The sequence below is a fragment of the Zootoca vivipara genome, chromosome 4, assembly GCF_963506605.1.
Source record: "Zootoca vivipara chromosome 4, rZooViv1.1, whole genome shotgun sequence".
NCBI classification, from domain to species: Eukaryota; Metazoa; Chordata; class Lepidosauria; order Squamata; family Lacertidae; genus Zootoca; species Zootoca vivipara.
In genome coordinates this window covers 82,242,986-82,266,259 of record NC_083279.1, presented here as the reverse complement: position 1 = coordinate 82,266,259, position 23,274 = coordinate 82,242,986, and the positions used below count along the sequence as shown (strand labels likewise).

The 23,274-nt window shown below is 44.1% G+C and overlaps 1 protein-coding gene and 1 long non-coding RNA gene across 2 annotated transcripts in view; both read right to left on the bottom strand.

Annotated features, from left to right (window-relative positions):
- The window catches only part of CWF19L2 (CWF19 like cell cycle control factor 2), a 66,564-nt gene extending 60,837 nt beyond the window's left edge, over window positions 1-5,727 (bottom strand). The window contains exon 1 of the mRNA XM_035114948.2: window positions 5,590-5,727. Coding sequence (XP_034970839.2) covers window positions 5,590-5,673 — 84 coding nt within the window. The 5' untranslated portion in view covers window positions 5,674-5,727. The remainder of the gene's footprint in view (window positions 1-5,589) is intronic.
- Window positions 1-23,274, bottom strand: part of LOC132592013 (uncharacterized) — a 182,371-nt gene that overhangs the window by 60,837 nt on the left and 98,260 nt on the right. The gene's annotated exons all lie outside the window — the stretch shown is intronic.

The window sequence follows — 23,274 nt, the reverse complement described above, 5'->3', positions numbered from 1 at the left end:
TCATTCCCACATCCAGGTCTGTTACACTTCCATTTAAACTAGCCCCTTGAAAACTTTTTTCATCCAGACTGAAGCAGAAACAAAAATCAGGCACTGACCTCTTGTTGCATTAGCCTAATACAATCGCACATAGCTTACTGACATCAATCTCTTTCTTCCCTTCTGTATTTTATAATTAAATCCCCCTGCTAGTTGCTGGTTTCTTTCCTGCGGTACAAAAGCCAAGCCTAATTACTTCACATTTTTCAACTCTCACCCGGTGCAAGCTTTTCATTCTAAGCCAGGGCTCATTAGTGCTGTCCAATACCGCAGAAATACCTGCCAATTTTCTTTTTGCCCTTACAGATTAATTTATACCTTCCAGTAATTTTGCCTCATGTCATGAGCCTGGCTGCATTTAACTTCTATTGTTCCAGGCACAAGAGGAAGCCTAAAGCTTTAAATGCACCTAACAGATGTGCGCACACAAATGCACAAATGTAGCAACAGGAACTTCTAGTAGCTAGGTTTGCTGTTGCATAAATGGAATGGCCTCTAGAGATTCTTAAACACTTTCTGAGAGGACATACCAAGATAACAGAAGGTCATGTTTGGAATGTATCAATGAATTCCAGCTCCTTACTCATTATTTTCACAATATAATCTTCAAAGTTCATGACAACAGAACCTCACATAGCAGACTGCAAGAACCATGATCAACTATATATCCCTTGGCATAAACCAACCATATTTCGTGCTTTGGCTACGGAAGTATATATTTCAGTACCTATCCAGTCACTTATGCTGATAAAAGAGCAACTACTAGCTTTTTAAAAAATGTTTCAATAATGCTGAATGCCACTCCATGAGAAACTGAACAGGTATAGATCACAGGAAGCCCGCAATTTACGTAGGGGTTACATTCCAAGGATTGTGCCTAAAGTCAAAATCATGTATAGTCAAAACACACTGGGATGGGACTGCCAAAGCCATGTTCCCCAGAATCTCCCATTTTCCAGCCTCTTTTAAATTTCATCTTTTACCATGCACGTAAAGGGAATCGTTCCATCTGGCAAGTTGCAATGCTTGCGCAGATGGAACAATGGGAAGAGTGCAATGTTGTATTCCACCCTATGCGTTTTTGTACACCAAAAGTTTGCTTTGTAATAATTGGTGGGTTGGGGATTAGATGTCTTCTCGGCAGAGTGAGTGGTAACTGCAGAGCAGTTGCAGCAACAGTGGGACCACACTCCCCTCCAACTTCGGCACTCTCATCTGGCAGGGTGTGTGCAAGCAACCTGAGACTTCTCCTAAATGGAAGCCCTCACTGCTCTTCCCTCTTCAGGCCCCTCTTGGCTCTAGGAGACAGAGAGGCGAGGGATGGCAGGGATTTGACTAGCCTGTCGCTCACCTGAACAGCCTCTTCCTCCGACATGTCCTGTGTGCTCATCTCCATCTCTGACAGCTCTGACCATTCTTTTTTCCCCTCCCTGCCTTGCAGGCAACGCCAAAGCCCATAAATCACTGTCCTCCTCTCCTGGAGGAAGAAGAGAATCTAGAAACCCCACTGTGCAGGCAGGTGGAAAAACTAGTACATTTTAAAAGCAAAAAAAAAAAAAAAACCCCGAAAACCAGAAAACCTGACACCATTATATTCCATTACTGTATTAGGACAAAATGTTGACTAGAAAGTTCTTGCATAAATAGAATGAATGTAACAAAGATGGAGACAAAAGGACACTTTTAAAAACTCTTTCAAAACCCCTTCTGTATGAAATTTCAGAGAAAATAGCCATTTTACCACCATTTGGCAGAGGAATATTATGGTCTATTAAATCCTGCACAAAAGCTCCAATATCTCTATGGAGTGAGAAGCATTTTTCATAAAATTATAGCTATATTCCTGAGAGAGTTGACATAGTTTCCAGGAGCCCCTCTTCAATGTTCTCAGACGCAATGCTAAGCCTCACATTTTTCACAAGCAGGATAGAAAAAGAATTTCTAATGCACTTGAAGGAACAGTAAAATACGCTACAATTTCTATCTGCTGCAACACTGGCTGAGATACAAAGGACCAGTAGCATTTAAAAACAATGATTAAAAGGCTTATTGTGATGTCACACCATATCAAACAAACTGCTTTTAAAACTCCTCTCGCTTTTAAAAATGGTATATCCTGTAAGGCCATGGCAGGTGGGGGGGAAATGTTTAAGCCAAAACAGAAGCCAAATCCCTCTCAGCCACAAGTAACTAATAGATCTTGAGATCTAAGCCATTGCCTGCTCACACCATAGTTCAGATACAATATAAATAAAAATTAAGTGCAAATACATCACATCTTCTCAAACACAGATCACATATTGAATTTATAAGCAAATCTACAAAGGATAGGTGGAAGGAGAAAACATAGTGACCTGGACTGTCAAACAGGAACCTTTTAATTACTGGTTACAGGTAGGTAGCCGTGTTGGTCTGAATCGAAGTAAAATAAAAAAAATTCCTTCAGTAGCACCTTAAAGACCAACTAAGTTTTTATTTTGGTATGAGCTTTCGTGTGCATGCACACTTCTTCAGATACACTTAGTTGGTCTTTAAGGTGCTACTGAAGGAATTTTTTTTATTTTACTTTTAATTACTGGTTGATTGGAATTCAGTTCTAATAAATACACCCCAGGTGCTTTAAGTCTGTTTTGTTACTTTTATCTTTAATACTAATAACTTAATTTGTTAAATTCTACAATATTATGCACAATACATGAGTCAAGTTGACTGAGCTCTATGGAGATTATTGCCAAGAAAATACAGACAAGTACTAGATTAATCTCATGATTTCCTATCTAGAATAGAATAGAATAGAATAGATCTTTATTGTCATTGTCCCCTTGCGGGAACAACAAAATTTCTCGATTGCTGTATCAACCTAACAGGCTAAAGCAGATCCTACACAGCTATTTTTTTTTATTTTTGTATGAAATGTCAATTCAAAATGAAACCTGGTCATTGCATTTGTTTCCACAGTAATCATATACCTTCAGAAATACTAGTACAGGTGCTGAAAGTGTCTGACAGCACGAGCTGATGCAACCATGATGACAACCCCTCAGGCACCACAACTGTTTTCAAAAAATACTCTGGTAACTGCAATTCTACTAAATCAGTCTCTATTTTGATGCCGCAATCCAAACCAATGAGCTAAACACAACCAAGCATTGCCACTTTCTCTTTCACACATTCTGATCTTCTCCAGGGTAGAAACTCTGTTCTAAACAGCCTTTCCCCAACATAGAAAGGCAATATGTATGCACTAAAGGAATGTATCATCTGCCATGTTGCAACATCCCTAGCAAACTTATTCAGTATTCAGCCCCATGCCACCTTGCATTTATCAGGTCTGAAGGCCATTTGTTCAAAGCTTCTTGGATCATGGGTTTTGCATAGTGTCATTATTTAAACGAGAAAAAACAAACCAAGAAAACTGTTGCTTTTAAGAGCACAACTATGGGTTACAGCAGTCAGGGGACCTTTTCTGAAGACAGCATCCTTGCATCGTGTTTTCCCACTAACGTGTAGCATCACTTATCCCAAATCATGATATTCTGTTTCCCCTCACACCATGGGCTGCCACTAGCAGGAATGGGGAAAATGTGCTATCACAACATGGAGTAAATAATCCAATATGTTGTGGAAGAGAAGGAGAACTCAACTTGGGAGTGCCTTTTCAACCCTGTAATTCTATACACTCCACTGCTTTGTGGCTATACTCGATTCATGAGAAAGGCTTCCGGGAGCAAACCCTGAGGAAAAATCTGTAGCTACTGCCTTCCAGGACATCTCCAGGAGAGGAAAAAGCTAAGAAATAAACTCTACACAATTCCAAAGTGGAGTCCCTAAGATGGTTGGATGGTGCCTTGTATGCCTCCTTCCAGCAATTCCTGCAGCCAAGCTAGAGCCAAATGTATTCCTCTGCTTTCCTTTGCACCACATCACCCAGGCTGAAAGGGTGGGGACTTGTCATCTGGGCAGTCCAGGCTTGTGCCCCAGAGAGGTCATCTGCAACTGTCAACTGAGGCCCCTCACCATGTGCCACATCAACAAGAGGTCAGAAGCTGGCAACACAAGAATGGGCCTTTTCAGTGGCAGCTCCCCACTTATGGAATGCTCCACCCAGGGAGGGTCACCTAGCACCATCTTGATTAATTTTTTAGGCACCTGGCAAAACGTTTTCTTTTTACCTGGGCTTTTCACGCTTATTTGAAGGGTTTCAAGAACTTGTGACCTCTTTTAATGGGGCAGGTTCCATAAGACCTCTCTTTTATTGGAATAGATTTTTTAAGCTTTTTCATTAGTAGTTTGCTTCTTTTAAATAGTTCTAGCAGTAATACTGTGCTGCAAGTCATTTTGAGTCACTTTTATGAGTAAAGCAAGTAATAAATATAAATAATTATAACAAAGTTGGATGTCATCATCCCCAGATTCGCTGATGACAGCTCCCAACAGGTTCATATAGATGTGAAACAGAATGTATGACAAGATCGATCTCTACTGAATATCTCCCCCTAAGGATAAATCCCACAGAACCAGCCGACAATCAACCAAAGCTATCCTCATATTACTTGTGCTTTTCTGAACATTTTCCAGCCCTCCAGCTTCCTTTTTGAGGTGTGGAAACTAGTACTGTACAGAGCACTTCAAGTTCAGTCACAACATAGATGTGCACGGTGGCGTTATGACATCAGTGGCTTTGTTTTTAATCCCTTTCCTAACAATCCTTAACACATAATTCATCTATTTGGTCCACATTTACAAACAATTTCTTTCACACAAGTAACTTTCGTGTAGGAAAGCTATGTGGTGTACAAAGCAACACTTAGGACCAGTTGAACCCTAGTAGGTGGAAATGCATACACAGAAACCACGGAAGTTCAGCTGTTAAATGCGCAGGAGATAAACATATAACCTGGCCCTGTGATCTTTGGATGAAGGGTGCTTCCTAAATTCAATTTAAAACAATTTAAGACCTAAGGATTAATAGATGGAGACAAGCATCCTCATGAAGATATCCTAAATATAAAAGGGCAGCCCACACACAAAAACAAACCCGCATTGGCTTTTCACTAGTTTTAACTGCAATTGTGCCTCTCCCAAAGACTCCTGCGGTTTGGGGAGGGTGTTGAGAACTACCACGCCGGGGTACTTAGCCCCACTCCCAGAACTACATTTCCCAGAGTTCTCGGAGATGTTGTTGTTTAGTCGTTTAGTCGTGTCCGACTCTTCGTGACCCCATGGACCATAGCACGCTCGGTGCTCCGGGATACTTCCTGCCATTACAGAGGAATTTAAACATGTCCTGCCGTTGCAGAGAACTGCTGTTCCGAAATTGGGAAATGGCCCTATTACCGGGGGGGGGGGCGATTCAAAACAAGGGCTGAAGGGGGTGGGGGAGCGAGAACCTCATGTTATTTACACAATAAAGACAAAAGGGGGTGAAAAACGTCCCGTCGACGCTTGAATGGGGGCGGAGGGAAGAAAGAGAGGAGGAGGAGGGTTCCTTCGGAAGTGGGGTGAGAACAGGGCCCAACAACGGGGTGCCAAGCCGATCCGGTCCGTCACCTGCTGTAGCAGCGCCTCGCGGTGGCGGCGCCTCTCTTCCTTACGCGCCGCCAGAGTCCTCTCGCTTTCAAACCCGGACGCCATGCTTGTTAAGGGAAAACGCCGAGCGCCGCCGTAAAGCAAACCGGCCCCTCTTTCCGGGCCCTCTGCTCCCGCGCTAGTACGCGTGCGCAACGCGCTGCGCTGCCATGTAAAGAAGCGACGTAAAACAAACAGCGAGGGACGGAGGGAGGAGCGAAAGGTTACGTCAATGGTCTCCTCCTCGCTCCTCCTCCTCGCGCGTGCTCAGTGTTCCTAGGCGTTGCCATGGAGCCCCTTTTCCTGTTTAATGTTAGCGGCATTATTTATTCATTATTATTTGTTACATTTGTTAGTCGCCTTTTTTCCTTGCACAAGGCATAACCCAAAGCGACTTGCAACCCCCCCCCAAAAAAAAACTCACATAAATACGTTAAAGCCAAGGAGAGAGGAAACGCATTGTAACCCTAATGTCTTAACAAATGAAACTGACCTATGGAAAATGTAACCTGAAAAAAGATACATTGTATACCTTTGTAAACCAAGAAAACTTTAATAAAATATTTTTTAAAAAAACAACAACAACATCCCACCCAATGTTGGACCAAGACTGAGGCAATGCAGATTCAAAACCCCACTTCAACCATGAAGCTCACTAGAGGATATTGAACCTGTTAATCTCTCTTCCTCTAACTCACAGGGCTGTTATTAACATAAGGATGTTTGAAGAGAAGAAGAGAAGAAAATGTCGACAGGGGGGGGGTGGAATCTAAAGTTTTTCTATGAAGTTGTTGCAGTAAGTGTCAAACTTTTTAACAACAACAAGAGGTGTTGGTACTGCGTACCCTTGAGTACCCCCTGAAAGGGTAGCAGTTTCTATAGTGTGTGTCCTTAAAGATATTTAAGCTAGATTTCCCCCTTGACATTTTCTTTTGATGCTTGTCTTCTCTTCAAACACCCTTAGACACGTAACATTACACATTGAAGTTGCTTCCCACTGCATATTTCAAAAATGATTTCCTCTTAGACACCTAATCACAAGGGGGTGGGCACAGAAGTTGGATTAGACATCTGAGACCCAGATAATGTAACAGGGCTAATTATATACCATTCCATCGCAACTACACATACTTTACTTTCAAGTCCAAGTTGTTCCTTAGAGGTGTGGTTCTAAGTTGGCCAGGTTTTCTTTCTATCGCCCTCCACTGATTCAGGTAACTTATTGCAAGCATTGATCAGGGAATCATTGAATTGTAGAGTTGGAAGAGACCTCAGGAGTCATCTAGTCCAACATCTTGCAATGCAGGAATCTCAAATAGATCATACATGACAGGTGACTGCTCAACCTCTGCTTAAAAATGTCCAGTTAAGGAGAGTCCACGCCTTCCCAAGGGAGACCAGTCCAACATCGAACAGCTCATATTACCAGAAAGTTATTCCTGATGTTTAGTCGGAATCTCCTTTCTTGTAACTTGAAGCCATTGGCTTGAGTCCTACCCTCCAGAGCAGGAGAAAACAAGCTTGTTCCATCTTCCTTGTGACAGGCCTTCAGATATTTTAAGATGGCTATCATATCTCCCCTCAGTCTCTTCTTTTCCAGGCTTAACATACCCAGCTCTTTTAGCAGTTCCTCATAAGGCTTGGATACATTCCAGCTTGTCAACATCCTTCATAAATTGTGGTGCCCAGAATTGGACACAGTATTTCAGGTGTGTTCTGACCAAGACAGAATAGAGTGGTATTACTTCCCTTGATCTGGACACTAGTTGATGCAACCTAGAGTAGCATTAGCTTCTTTTACTCCTGCATCACACTGTTGACTCATGTTAAGCTTGTGGTCCACTGAGACCCCTAGATCCTTTTAACATGTAGCCAGTGTGGTGTAGTGGTGTAATCTGGGGAACCGGGTTCGCCTCTCCGCTCCTCCACATGCAGCTGCTGGGTGACCTTGGGCTAGTCACACTTCTTTGAAGTCTCTCAGCCCCACTCACCTTACAGAGTGTTTGTTGTGGGGGAGGAAGGGAAAGGAGAATGTGAGCCACTTTGAGACTCCTTAGGGAAGTGATAAAGTAGAATATGGGCCATGGGCCTCTCACTTCACCTTATCAGGTTAGTAAAACATGCCAAGTGCTCGCTGGCCATCATCAGCTCCGGGGGACTGGCATCAAAGCCAGGAGAACAATAAAATCTCTTGACCCAGACCAGTTTTCATGTAACAGATAGCAGAAAAACAACATTTTGCATGGGACAAAAGAAAAGTGAATTTATAAACTTTGTCCAAAACTATCTTTTGCCATGGTACAGCTAGTAGACAGGAGTGTGCTTTTTGTAAACCAATTAGAAGTGGGTCCACAAGCTTTCCACACATCCTGTTACCCAATCATATTTCTGAAAAGGATCGCACATGAGGCAATCACGCATGTAATTGTTACAAAGGTGTCTTGAATTTTGTATTCGGGGTCCAGAATTTGGAGAATTCATCTGGATCATTTAGTCTTGCTGCAGCCTGCAATAAATATTAACACTGTCTTTATTTGGCTAAAGAGGACCGCCGTATTTCCAGACCCCCATTGTAGGGTAACAGAGTCATCTGTAAATTTGATGACCATCCCCTCGATTCCTTCATCCAAGTCATTTATAAAGATTTTGAACAACAATGGTCCCAGGACAGAACCCTGTGGCACCCCACTTGTCACTTTTTTTTCCAGGAAAATGCTTTATTTCCAACATGGAGAAAATTCTAAAAGGGAGGGGCAGCCCCCCAAATAGCCCAATGAGGACTGAGCATGCTCAGTGCCATGGAATGCTGGCTAACAGTTGGAGTGGAGGACAAAAAAATGAGGCACAGAGAATAGAATAGAAAATGCCATGAAAGGCTGCAGAGCTGGCTGGTAGGATCCCAAAACAGAAGCATATTTTGTTGCAGTGCCCTCTTGTAATTACAAATACTGTGGTTGTCTCAATAATCAGCAACATGATGAAGGTTTAAGAGGAGCTGGCCCATTGCTTGTAATAGGATTGCTCTCACTCAAATATTTATCCCACCTATTGCATTTCTAAAACAATATAAAGGGCATTGTCAAAGTGTGAGATGGTTAATCCTACTTATGTCATTTTTGAAGGGGGGAAATGTCCTGCAATTCCTCCCTTAGGCCCTCTAATAACAATAGGGAAAGCATTTTTAAAAAATAAAATAAAAAGATAAAGGGGAGGGAGAGGGCATTTTTCAATTGTCTGCTTTAAAAATCTTGCCTAAGTATAGATTCATGTTTACAAGAGGGTGACGTTTTGCTCACCTTTGCTCTATAATCCTTCCTACTGGGAGGAACAGCCATGTTAATAAAAGACAATGGTCTCCGGTGACATTGCTCCCCATAACTGAACTCCAACAGGGAGGCATTAACCTTTGCAGTGTGAGTCACCATTTCCCATTTAGCTGAGAGTTTTATGTGCTCTCAGCATGAACCACTGGCGATTTCCACAATGAGTGATTGCACATGCCTCCTTCAGTGCCATGTGCAACGTTATTCACAGAAAAGGCAATCATTCTCTTTTTTTAAAAAAGGCCAGGAGGAAGAAATATTATTCAGTGTCTGTGAGCGGGGGCATTGTAGGGAGCAGTTCCTGCAAAAAGGAAGGTTTCACCAGGGTGTCAAAGGTGGGAGGGAAATGCTTCTCCCTCTTTTTGCTCGGGGAGCTTGCACTTTGTTTGAGACAATGATGACGAAAGCTGAAATTTAATGGGTAAAGCCTGGATGTTGCTGTATGAGCTCTCAATCTGAACTCCAGGCAGTATTCGGAGAGCAAAAACGCCATAACCCATGAGACAGAAAGTGGTAGGATGGGGTGTTATAGGAAATGGCAGCTCTGAAGACCAAAAAGGGGCTATATCTAATTCTGTTTATTTTTCAGATCTGTCTATTTGCTTTTGAAAATGATCCCTTGGATTGAACTGGGACTATTTTATGTCTTGACCAAAATAATAATAATAGAGTTAGTCTATTGAGAAATCATATGAACAACCAAAAACCACCCAGCTCCCCTTCTTTGCACATTGCTGGACACGTGAGCTGTAGTTCCATGGTAAAGCAACAGCATTGCGTGCAGAAAGCCCCAGGCTCAGTTCTCAGCATCTCCAGGAAGGGCAGCAAGAGATCCCTGCCTGAAACCCTAGAGAGCCGCTGACAGTCAGTGTAGACAATACTTAGCTGGGTGGCCCAATGATCTAACTTGTATAAGGCAGCTCCCTATGTTCCTATGTGTGGGGAATCTGTGCTAGCAAGCCCAAAGAAATGAACAGAACTGGTGGGTGGCCTTCTCCCATTTTTTTCTGTGCAGGTGCTTGTGCTGAAGATGTACAAAGCAGGAGGAGGAAGTGAAGAGGTGCACACTTTTTATTACCATTGGGTGATAGTCAACTAAATTGTTGTCCCAGTGAAAGGATTGGCACTAGCACAATGGGATTCCACCCCCCTTTCCTTCCCCTTGTATATACCCCCAACCCAGCCACAAAATTCCCTTTGGAGGAGAGTGGGAGATCATTCCATTGCACAAGGAAAAATCATTGCACTGATGGAACAATCTGCTTAATGCTATGTTGAATACAACCCATTATCCTTACAATCATCCCTCCCTCCCTCCCTCCCTCCCTCCCTCCCTTCCTTCCTTGCCTCCCTATAAATACCTAACCCTCCACTGTGAAGCAGACTTGAGGCATTTGCTTTGGCAAAACATTTTTTTATTTTTTTTTAAGGTGTGCATGCACAGGTAAGCAGATACCTGCCCACAATGCAGTTCAGGTTTCTAGAACTGCTGGATACTCCTTTTTAAAGGAATGAATGAATGAATGAAGGTGTGCAGAAAAGGAATTGGAAGGTGGGGAAGTAATAATTGATGGGACAGGACAAGATTACACCATGTGAAAACATCCCATCAAGCCCTATCCCCTAGCATAGACACAAAACATCAAGATGGATATAAAATTGAATGTTAACTTGGGTGGACTAAAGTGCAGAAGAGTCTACAGAAAAAAATGGATCTGTGTGCATACATATGAGTGCCCCATTATGGTCCCAACTAGACAGACCTTCTGTACCAGTAGGAGTTGAATCAAAGAAAAAAAACCTGCCTAATGTGGCTTATCCTGTCATTGCAAAAGCTACACCTGGTGAAATTTTTCCTTTCTGTGCAAAACTTTAAGAGAAACACAAATCAACTTTGGGTCCAGAGCAAGGAACCTCACATGTTGACATCCAGACACTATTGTGCCAGGAGCTTTAAGAGAAGCGAGTTCAGGTCCTTCAACTTTGTAATTTTTAGGCTGTTTATGGTCAGCTGCAGGGAAACGCACTATTGCGGGAGAGACCATAGATCGAAGTGGCTGAATTGTTTAAACCCTTCAGCAGCAAAAACATTTTTGAAATACACACAGCTTCATTTTATGCGTCACCGATCGTGAGAAATGTATGTGAGTCTCAGGCACTTCTATGCACACAAGAGCGCGAAGCCAACATCTTCACAATCCAGAGGGCAAGACCTCATACGTAAATGCCTTCACTGTAACATTTAAACAGATGGATTAAAATTTCACACACCAGATGGTTTCAGATAGTCATTGTTAGGGAATAACACTAACAGCCCTGTATCAAGTTTTTAATGTAATCTCTGTGCTAGGATAGATATTTAGCCATAAAGAAATCTACAAAGTTCACACCAGAAAAAAATATACCCTAGAACATTTATCCAGCAAGCAGAATTTCCTCTTATTTAATTGGTTTTAGTTTTGCTCTAATCATCCCTTAAGGATTCACTTACCTGGGAGTAACTCCTATTGAACTTAAGGGAGCTTACTTTTGAACAGACATGTGTTAGATTGAGCAATGCAGTTCCAATTTCAGTTCTTGTAGTTTTCTATGTGAGGATACAAGAATATGAGGAATTGCTATTAATTTTTGTAGCGCTTGTTGCAAAGCAACCGTATACATGAGTACCCCATCTTCCTTTGTTTATTGGGATCCACAGCCTATCTAAAAAGAAACTTACCTATGTAGGGTTACCTGTTAAATGGGTGTCATGTTCTAGTTTCACACATGCAGCATTAAATATAATCCCTTAATATGATGCATTAAACATTAAGTATACCAGCAGAGGATGCACCCTGAGTATGGGTTCATAGTGTTCTAATGCTGTACACTGAGGTGAAGTACCACTGACCCATGGACCAGTCTTCGCCTGCCAGGGGCTCCAGGTTGGCTTGCACACTTTTTGTTGTTGTTGTTGCAAACCATACTCGCCTGTCAATCAGATGACATAACTCCAATGGGCTAGTGACAGCTGATGGGCAGGACTTGAGGACTTCAAAGCATCATATCAACGGGTGTCATTGCGCTGCTAGGTGATTGTCAGGAGTATGGGCAGGAGTCAGGCTCTGGGGCCTGTAGTGCTTTGCAGGACTGGGGCCTGCCTCAGCTTGTGCTGGAGAAGCAAGGAGTGGCCACACAGGTGAAGACCTCAGCTTGTGCTGGAGAGGCAAGGAGTGGTCACTCAGGTGAGGCCACTTGATACCTCACTGCACCTGGTGGCAGGAGCTGGGAGGGATAAAAGCTCAGCATTTCCCTTCAGGTTTTTTGCCACAGCAACGCTATCCCTGCCTGGTTGCATCTGGCCTCTTGATCCTTGCTCCTTGGACCCTTGCCTTGCCGACGTCTTAATCCTTGCTCCGTGGACCCTTGCCTTGCCGACGTCTTGATCCTTGCTCCGTGGACCCTTGCCTTGCCGACGTCTTGATCCTTGCTCCTTGGACCCTTGCCTTGCCGACGTCTTGATCCTTGCTCCGTGGACCCTTGCCTTGCCGACGTCTTGATCCTTGCTCCGTGGACCCTTGCCTTGCCGACGTCTTGATCCTTGCTCCGTGGACCCTTGCCTTGCCGACGTCTTGATCCTTGCTCCGTGGACCCTTGCCTTGCCGACGTCTTGATCCTTGCTCCGTGGACCCTTGCCTTGCCGACGCCTTGATCCTCGACCCTTGGACCTTCGCCTTGCTTCTTGTTCCTTAAACCTTCGCCGTGCTTCTTGTTCCTTGAGCCTTCGCCTTGCTCCTTGCTCCTTGGACCTTCGCCTTGCTCCTTGCGCCTTGCTCGTTGACTCCCAGACCTTCGCCTCTGCCTTGCTCCTTGACCCTGCGACTGCCTGCTGCTGGACCCTCAGCCCTGCACCTGTTCCTGCTTCTACACCACCATCTTGCCTCTGGTCCGGACGCCCGCCGACCGGACCGTGACAGTGATTGACAGGTGAGCAGCCCTGCCCACCTCTCAAATTTGGCCCACAAGGCCAAAGGAAGGTTTGCACAGGGACCAATTTCAGTAGGATCGTTACACTCATGGAGTGTAAAATGTGTCTCTTGTAAAGGCTAGAGCTACCGGGAATGGTATTCATGCAAACTAAGTCAAGGTGCAGTCAGACAGCTGAGTGTCAGGACCATGGACAGCTCCCTTGTGGGATAAGGTTCTGAATTCGGCTGAATGTAGATTCATCAGATGGTAACTAGGAATGTTGCTCCAGCACCAGCTCCTGACCAACTTCATGACATCCTGCAGACCTTGATTGATGTAAATTATAACCCACTCTTGTTGTTCACACAATCCCAGAGCAAGGAACAACATAAAAAATAAAACAAAACAAAATTTAATGTAATGCAATACATTAAATAAAATCAAACAATGCGCTAACAACATAAGCCACGTGAGGGACACCCCTTAGGCCAAATACTTGGGTGAACAGCCATGTTTTTTACCTCATGTTGGTGCTGGTCACAGCTGAGAGAGGAGTTGAAGGGCCACTGTTGAGAATGCCCTCTGGCTAGTCACTACATGCTACATCTCAGAGAACTGCAGAACTGTGGGAAGGGCATCCCCCAATGACCTCATAGCCTGGGCAGGCGTATAAGGAAGCAGGCAATCTTTCCGCTACATGGGTTCCAGGCACTATTTCCCTAGAGAGAGCTTGATTATAGGTGAGTACTCTGAAGGTGCTGAAGTGCCTCCTGCAGCTTGTACAAGGCAAGGTCAAGGAGGAAGCCACTCTGCTAGAAGGTGCTTCTGGGTCCAAGGACAGAACTACATTATTGGGAGCCAGGGAAGGAGTTCTTCCCGACTGCTAGGCCTTTACCTCCATTGAAGCCTCTATTGGGGTCATCATTTCGGAGCCTCCCTACTAGGGAGTTTCAGGGATCCAATCAACTCCACCTGGGGAGTCTTTGGGGCTCTCCTCCGACCAAGAGGAGTCAGGGTCCTACACCATTAAACTATGGAGCTGGCTTCTGCTGCCAGCTATGACAGATGGAGTTCCACACATAGAATAATAAGGGTTGGAATGGTTCTTGGAGGCCACCTAAGTCAACCTGCCGTTCAATGCAAGATCTTGCAAGAAGCTCTCTCCCACCCACCCCGTGAAAGCTGTAAATGCTTGCATTTAGCTATGATAATATATTTAAAGTTTTTCCTTTTTTTAAAAAAAGATACAGCGCAATAAATGAAAAGCTGTATATGCAGAACTAGGCCTAGAAGCTGTATATTAATTAACAGTGCAATTTGATTATCTGTGCAACAGAATGAAATTATGGCTCTTGTTAATGACATAAGGCTCTTGCTAATGGGATAATTCCAGATAAGTGAATCAGTATGCTCATCAAATTAACTCAGTGATGGACGATCTGTCCTTTCCTACAGCATGTTGTGAAACATAGCACTGGCCTACAAACAACGTGGCAATGATAAGAATGTATTATTATTATTATTATTATTATTATTATTATTATTATTATTATTATTTGAATTTACATACCGCCCTATGCACAGGGGTCTCAGGGCGGTTCACAGAATAAAATCAAGATATAAAACCACAAAATACATAATAAAAATAAAAACAACCCAATAGCCCACCTACCCCATGTAATGTGATTGACTTGCAACACCAATTAACAACAATACCTGCTCACCTCAGTTCCCCTAGCAGCGAGAGGTTCCAGGGCAACCATAGCTGCCAAGTTATCCCTTTTTTGTAAGGGAAATTCCCTTATGCTTAATAGGCTTCCTCGCAAGAAAAGGGAAAACTTGGCAGCTATGAGGGCAACCCTGCAAGGTTGATTGATTGATTGATTGATTGATTGATTCTACATATTAATTGCTTTGTCTTTTACAAAAAAAATCTCACAGCAACTTGCAATAGAACACCTTCAAAACCAATATTAAACTAAAGCAAAATCAAAACTAAAAGCATTCACATACATAAAAAGGTGGTCTAATGCATCCGATCCCCTAAACCCACACTATCTGAAATTCTCCATGTTAAAAGTCCAAAGCCTTGCTCAAGAGAAATGTTTTTGCCTGGCGCATAAAAGTCAACACTATACCAGAACCTGAGCGCCTATGCATATCAAAAGCTGACCCAACAATGAGCACGAAGTTGAAATTTATCAATATATATCAACTGTCCTGAAGAATACATATGAAACAAAGACTATACCCGGGCATCTGGTCAACCAGAGTCCTTCGTGTACACAGTCTTATCTAGAAGATTTACTTCATAGTTGAACTCTTGAGCTCTTGATCTCAATTATATTGAACAGCACTTTGCAAGACTGCATATATATATACTGAATATATATACCGGTGTGTGTGTGTGTGTGTGTGTGTGTGTGTGTGTGTGTGTGTGTGTATTCAAGTTCTTTGTGACTGTACACATATACCTTGTGTGGATATTATTTTGAATCATAATACCAATTGCTTTGGGACATTCAGTGTATATTATACTTTTGTTGTATACAGAGTTATGTTTGTTTTGATTAGATTCTATTCTCTGCATTCCTTCATTGTTGGATACTGAGCTGCTGCCTAAAAGTAGTTAGTAATAACACCAGGCGAACCTCCCTGGGGAGAGAATTCCATAAGCTTAGAGCCACCACTGAAAAGGCTCGTCCTTGTATTGTCACCAGTTGCAGCTCCCTCTGAGGGAGCATACAGAGAAGGACCTAAGATGATAAACACAGGGTTCAAGTTCTTTCATGACGGGAGAGACTGTGCTTGAGGTACTGGAGTTCTGAACCACATAAGGTTTTATATGTCATGGGCCAGGAGTCAGGTTCATCTGCTGAGCAGCAGTCTGAAGGACCAGAAGGCAAAGTGACTCCACCTTCTGCTGATCAGCCTTCTTGTTCCTGATGAGAACCAGCTGGCTCCAGCTTTCTTAAGCAGGCTTTTCAGCCTCAGTCAGTTGCTGGAAACAACATTTGTCATTCCTGGCCAGAACTTGCTGTTTCTTGCTTCTCGTGACCTTGGAGCCTTGGCTTTCTTGACCCCTGGATTGTTTGACTGTCTCACCAGAGTAGTGCATGCTCTGGTTATCTCCCGCTTGGACTACTGCAATGCACTCTACATGGGGCTGCCTTTGAAGGTGACCCGGAAACTGCAATTAATCCAGAATGCGGCAGCTAGACTGGTGACTGGGAGCGGCCGCCGGGACCACATAACACCGGTCTTGAAAGACCTACATTGGCTCCCAGTATGTTTCCGAGCACAATTCAAAGTGTTGGTGCTGACCTTTAAAGCCCTAAACAGCCTCCCTCGGTCCTGTATACCTGAAGGAGCGTCTCCAACCCCATCCTTCAGCCTGGACACTGAGATCCAGCACCGAGGGCCTTCTGGCGGTTTCCTCACTGCGAGAAGCAAAGCTACAGGGAACTAGGCAGAGGGCCTTCTCGGTAGTGGCACCCACCCTGTGGAACACCCTCCCACCAGAGGTCAGAGAGATAAACAACTACCTGACATTTAGAAAATACATAAAGGCAGCCCTGTTTAGGGAAGTTTTTAGTCTGTGATATTTTAGTGTATTTTGATGTGTGTTGGAAGCCGCCCAGAGTGGCGGGGGAGACCTGGCCAGATGGGCGGGGTATAAATAAATTATTATTATTATTATAATTAGACTACGTCAGGCATCCCCAGACTTCGGCCCTCCAGATGTTTTGGACTACAATTCCCATCTTCCCCAACCACTGGTCCTGTTAGCTAGGGATCATGGGAGTTGTAGGCCAAAACATCTGGCGGGCTGCAGTTTGGGGGTGCCTGGACGTGAACTGGGATATTCCTGACCTTAGGACTGAACCTTGTATATGAACTCTGCCTCCAGGCAAGTACCCTCTGGGACTGGCTGGCTGGCTGGCTTCTCCCTCCACTCACCTATGTCGTGGCTGGCAGCACAGGACTATGACATTATGGGTCAAAAACAGCACCTTAAATTGACCCTGGAAACTAATTGGTAGCCAATGCAGTCATGCCAGAATTGGTGGGTTTTACTTTGAGTGAGACAGCACTGGAGATTGATGGTATATTGGAAGTCATCTTCCTTTGTACTTCTATCCTGATATTGTCTTCACTGGCTGGCGCTAGCTATCCAGCAAAGGTTTTCCACATCACCTCCTCTCTGACCATTAAAACAAAAATCTTTTTGGAGATGCTGGAGATTGACCCTCGAAGCTTCTCCATCCACATCCTGTGCTCTACCATCTACAGCAGGCATAGGCAACCTTGGCTCTCCAGATGTTTTGGAACTACAACTCCCATGATCCCTGACCACTAGCCCTGTTAGCTAGGGGTCATGGGAGTTGTAGTTCCAAAACATCTGGAGAGCCAAGGTTGCCTATGCCTGATCTACAGGCTGAAGGCAGCCCTGTTTAGGGAAGCTTTTAATGTTTAATAGATTATTGTATTTTAATATTCTGTTGGAAACTGCCCAGAGTGGCTGAGGAAACCTAGCCAGATGGGCAGGGTATAATAATAATAATAATAAAAATAATAATAATAATAATAATAATAATAGTTGTTTTGTTTGTTGTTATTGAGCTTCAGCTACCTCTTATTGGTGTCTTCGTAGGATCTGCTTTATTTATAGAGTGTAGTGGAAGCAAACAGACTCTCCTATAGCTGCTGACTGCTATCCAAGCAAGAACACCAGCAAAGGAAAAGATAGACCTGGCCTAAAATTGGGGATGAATGCCCTCTTTATAGGTGATTGCATCATAAGAGCATCTTGCTGGACCAGGTCAATGGTCCATCTAGTCCAGCATCCTGTTCTAAATTTGGCCAACCAGATGCCTGTGAGAAGCTCTCAAGCAGGATCTGAACCCAACAGTACACTTTCGCCTCCTGGGGTTTCCAGCAGTGAACATGTATTTGCTTTTGTCTGTCCTGAATGTTCCAATACCCAGCTTCACTGGATGGTCCCAGGTCGTTCTAGTATTCTGTTCATTTTCTCCAAACCATGCATGGCTTTACACACTTCTGTTGTGTCTTCTTCCCCTTCCCCACCTTGCCTTTCTTCTAAACTAAAATGTCACAAATGTTGCAACTTTTCTGTTCATTTTGGCTGCTCCTTTCTGCAAATTTCTCAGTTTTGGAAGATTTCCAGGAGGTGCGTTTGACAATACTGTATATAGGCCCTCCCCTCCTCACAGAAGCTGGATGGATTCCTCTGGAACCTACCACCAATAGGGGTCTTGATGTTCTACAGATCCTCCCCACCAATCCTGCCTGGCTGTGAAGGAGACTGTACCATTGTAGACTGCAGGTGGTTAGGACTGTCTTTCTGAATGCTCCTCTTTGTTAATAATATTAAAGGAGGAGGAGGAGGAGGAGGAGGAGGAGGAGGAGGAGGAGGAGGAGGAGGAGGAGGAGGAGGAGGAGGAGGAGGAGGAGGAGGAGACAAGAAAGAAAATGAGCATGTAACGGATTAGCCCCAGGATGGAAGATTTATTACACCCTGGATTAGAAAGAGTTAATCCACCTCCAGTTTAACTGACAGCGCATCTTTAGGAGGCGGGACGGTGCCCGTTTTTAACCGTTTTGGCAGTTGGAAAAGAAGGAAGGGGGTTATGAAGAGGGAAGAAGAAGTGTGGGGGGCCAGGATAGTGGTGGTTTAGGTTAGGTTTAGGATAACTTGAAGTTAAATTCTGACAGAGTTAATGTATAAATGTAACTAAGATTGTAAACTTATGCATCACTAAGAAAAGAAAAACCTATGTTCTCAAGAAAATAAAATTCATCTTCTTTTTTGTGCCAAAGAGTATTGTCTTGGTTATTCCAGCAGCGTATTAAAACTCACAGAGGTGGAGACTCAGAATAGGGCAAAACTTACCTAAGGAAAAGGGGATAGTTTGTGTCCAAGAGTCACACAGGAAGGGCAGTATGGTGAAAACCTAGAGTGCCACAAGTTTGCCAGGGTGATATGGCAGACTGATACAGTAGGGATCTGAGTTGAGGGAGTCTCTGTGCTGTAGGCAAGAGGTTGTTCATTCACATAGCCCTGAGTGTCTGTGAGATCAGGCCACGAAAGCTGGAATGAGACTCTTTACTGATAAGCCCAGAATTGAGGGGTTTATTTTAAGGCGTAAGGAATTGAGTGGGGATTGTTTTACCCCTGTACCCTTTCGTCTCATAATCTATCAGCAACATCAGCAAGGGGGTTCGTCGCAGAGCACAGCAGGAAATGGGCCGAGTTATACATTAACAACCCCACCCCCCCACCCCGGTGTGCCATCTCTCTTGTTGCAGGAAGCTTTAGCTTATGCAGAAGAATTACATGTGTGGTTTCCCCCCTGCAGCCTGAAGTGTCTCTCCACCACCTCATTTCGCTGCATGTCTGACCATGGATTTTGCAAGCAATGCTGTAGTAATGAACCATCAGTATAATTTTCCTTTCGTTACGTTAGAAAGGTCATCCCAGAATTCATAAACAAGCTGCACCATTTATCTGAATTTCAGCTAATCCAAATGTTGTCCTTCTTACTTCATATTTTCAGAGTTTGCTTGGCAGAGTACTTTATCTAAATTTTTGACTGCTTGGGCCTTATTCATGCCAACCTGAGCCTTTTAATGGGATCCACAGCCAGAGGCAGCAATGCTCCTGAATACTAGTTGCTGGAAACCACAGGAGGGCAGAGTGCTCTTGTGTTCGGATCCTGCTTGAGCGTTTCCCACAGGCATCTGGTTGGCCACTGTGAGAACAGGATGCTGGACTAGATGGGCCATTGGCCTGATCCAGCAGGTTCTTCTTAGGTTCTTGTGCTTTATTTTTTACTTCTGCTATCTTGTCTGGCTGTTATATGGGGCTGACTACTTCTCAGCTGCCGTCTGCCGTTGTGCCTTTAATCTGGCAACCGCTGTAGCCAAGCTGGTGCCAAACATATTGCTTTGCTTTGAATCATAGAATCGTAGAGTTGGAAGAGACCACAAGAGCCTTCCAGTCCAACCCCCTGCCAAGCAGGAAACACCATCAAAGCATTCTTGACATATGTCTGTCAAGCCTCTGCCTAAAGACCTCCAAAGAAGGAGACTCCACCACACTCCTTGGTAGCAAATTCCACTGCCGAACAGCTCTTACTGTCAGGAAGTTCTTCCTAAAGTTTAGGTGGAATCTTCTTTCTTGTAGTTTGAATCCATTGCTCCGTGTCCGCTTCTCTGGAGCAGCAGAAAACAACCTTTCTCCCTCCTCTATATGACATCCTTTTATATATTTGAACATGGCTATCATATCACCCCTTAACCTTCTCTTCTCCAGGCTAAACAGACCCAGCTGGACCAGATCAATGATGCCAAAAGGGGGGTGTCTTGTCGTCTGGGCAGCCCAGGACCTCCATGCACACTGCCCAGGCTTGCACCCTGGGGAGGTCACTTTTTTTGCTGCTAACACAGCAAAAGCAATATGGGAGGCAGCAGTTACAAGTTTCTGGTCTCCGCAGCCACAGCAGGAGCTGCGATTCTCCAGTGGTTTGACTTCACCCCCAGAGGTGCATGCCGTTGTCTCCCGAGGCAGACAGATGCCAACAACAGTAAATGTAGATAGCAACAAGTGGGATCTCCAAGAAAACCCTGCTGTGTGGGGTGCTCCTATACACTGACACATCAGATCAGCCATTGAGCAACTTTCATGGTCCCCTCCACACCTATGCACCCTTAGGAGTTTTTCCCCTTAAGATTTTTCAGACTTCTGCCAATCTTGGGGATCTCCTAAGTCTGCTGATGCATAATACAAAAAACAGTCTTGCAATCAGGAGCACCAAGTCAATCTCCTTTCAGCAAAGACATAGGGAACCTCACCACCACTCCATCCTCAGATGAACCTATGAGAGCTTAATGGGTCTGGCCAATGGCCCATCTTGTCCAGCATCCTGTTCTCACAGTGGCCAACCAGATGCCTATTGGATACCCACAAGCAGAACCTGAGAGCAACCAACCTTTGCCCTCCTATGGTCTCCAGCCACTAGCATTCAGAAACTTCTGACAGTGGAGGCAGAACATGGCCATGGTGGTTAGTAGTCATTGGTAGGCTCATCTGCCATGAATTTTCTGATCTGAATTTTACAGCCATCCAAGTTGGTGGCCATTGCTGCCTCTTGAGGAAGCGAATTCCATAGTTGAACTTTGCCACTGTGTAAAGAAGGGCTTTATTTTGTCTGCTCTGAATCGTCCGACATTTAACTTAATCCCTCTTGTGCACAGCCAGGGCTATGTTTTCGCTACTCATCCCAAAACATCATAAATAAGGATAACTTATATCTCTGTAACTTTTTTTAAAAGTTGCACCTGCTGACTTCTGCATATCAAGCTTCTGTTTGAAGCAAACATCAGACAGCATGAGGGTTTTTTAAATGGTCGATCAGCAACCCTAATTTGGAAAATGCTGATGTACATAATCTAAAACCCAGTTTACCCACAGAGTACCAACTGCCATCACAAAACTACTGGGCAATTCTGCATCTTTCCCAGGCAGGGCCATACTAAATCGTTGATTTTCAGAGTGACACCAGGTTTTGCACAGAGGTGTGGAAGGGTTTTCAGAACCAGCCCCCCGATGTCCCTTTTCAACTTCTAGCTAGAACTTCCATGGACATTTGCAACTGTCTGCTTCTAACCTACTTGAGCAGCTTCTCGGTTGCTCGCTGCCATGCAGAGTGATGGCTGTGCTTCTGTGCTATATTTAATATCCACCATGGTCATTTATTTTAATTGCTCCCATCTCTGTTCCCATTCCACTGGGCTGGCTCCATTTAATTGGCTGCCATTTGTCTCAGCTTCCCACTGTCACGCTCATTTATCTGGTGCCATTAAACCACAGCAGCTGCATTTACCCAGTTCTCTCACTTTGCACCTTCTCCTGGCCTCCTAGCTCTTCTGCTGGCTAGTGCCTCACCTTATAATGTGCAGCGCTCTCTTTGACCTTCACCAAAGGTCTACCCATCCTCCCCCCTTCCACCTTCTCCACCAGGAAGTGAATTTTCCCATTCTCCTCCATTGGCAACGTTTTATTCTCATAAATTTATACACACCACTCAGTCTAAGAGGGCAGTGCAAGGCCTTCCCCCCCCGGGGGGGCGCTATTCAGAGGGAATGTTCTATTTATTTATTTCATTTATTGATTTATTAAGGGGCACCCCAATAGCTCAGACCTGGCAGCAATGTATGAATGATCTTGTAGCTTATCCCTGGTCATCAGAAGACAGCTTTGTCCCTGTTAAAAGCAAGAATGGTGACCCATGATTTAAGACCATCAACCCAGTATCTTCTGAACTAAGCCACTAAGTCGGGGAGCCTGGAGAAGTCTTCTCCAATGAGGTGCTGTGCAAGCAACACTGAACTCCCAACTCCCATCACCCCTGAGCATTGGCTATGCTAGCTGGGGCTGCTGGGAATTGTAGTCCAAAACCTCTGGAGGACACCAGGTTGGGAGAAGCTGGCCTAGGGAGGAATCTGGCATATGACTCAGATTCCCAGTACATGTTTAGCACCTGGGTGCAGAAGTTTCATTTTCAGCCAATAAGCTTATACAGTTTGCAAATAAGAGCTCACAGGCTCCACTCCCAAACTCTTCAGGTTCTTTTTGGGTGCTTAAGAAAAGCTGAAGATAACAAAGCAAACAGTTTGGTTAATTCACATTATTAGCCCATCGTTTGCTTCGCATCAGGGGAAAGCTGCCCAATGGAAATCAATGCCTGCATTTTTAAAACTGTTATTGCAAAGCCTTGTATTATAAATTACAATAGTCACTACCCTCTGTTTCAACTCCTTAAATGATGTGCAACAATCAAGGAACATATTTAATGCATAACTTTTATTTTATTTTCTGTTAAAAAACACATAGTTTGTTCAAAAAGCTAAAAAAAACATGCAATTGAAGAAGAGAAACCACAGGAAAAAAAATATCATAAACAATGAAGCATTATTGCTGTTGTTTTATCATTGCTTTCTCCCTGGAGGTACCTAACTAGTCTATCTCCTCCCCTTCGTTCCTCCCAAGTTAGCAACTGCACTTTCCTTGGGAGACCCTCCCCCCACAACGCAAGTCCACTGACATTGCAGGGTAGGAAATATTTTTCAGCCCTAGGGCATCTAACCTTTCTGGGAAATCTTCCAGGGTCCCATGTCAGTGATGGGCAGGGCCAGGGGCAGAGTGTTCATGGTAAATTTTACCATTTCACAGCTGCTTAGTTCCTGCACAACTTTACGCAACCCTCTCTTATTCCCCAATGCAGACAAGAAAGTGGCATTATCAGGGTTGAAGGACAATTTTCACCCAGTCAAACATTAATACTCTACAGTCGGAACTCGCCATGGACGCCTC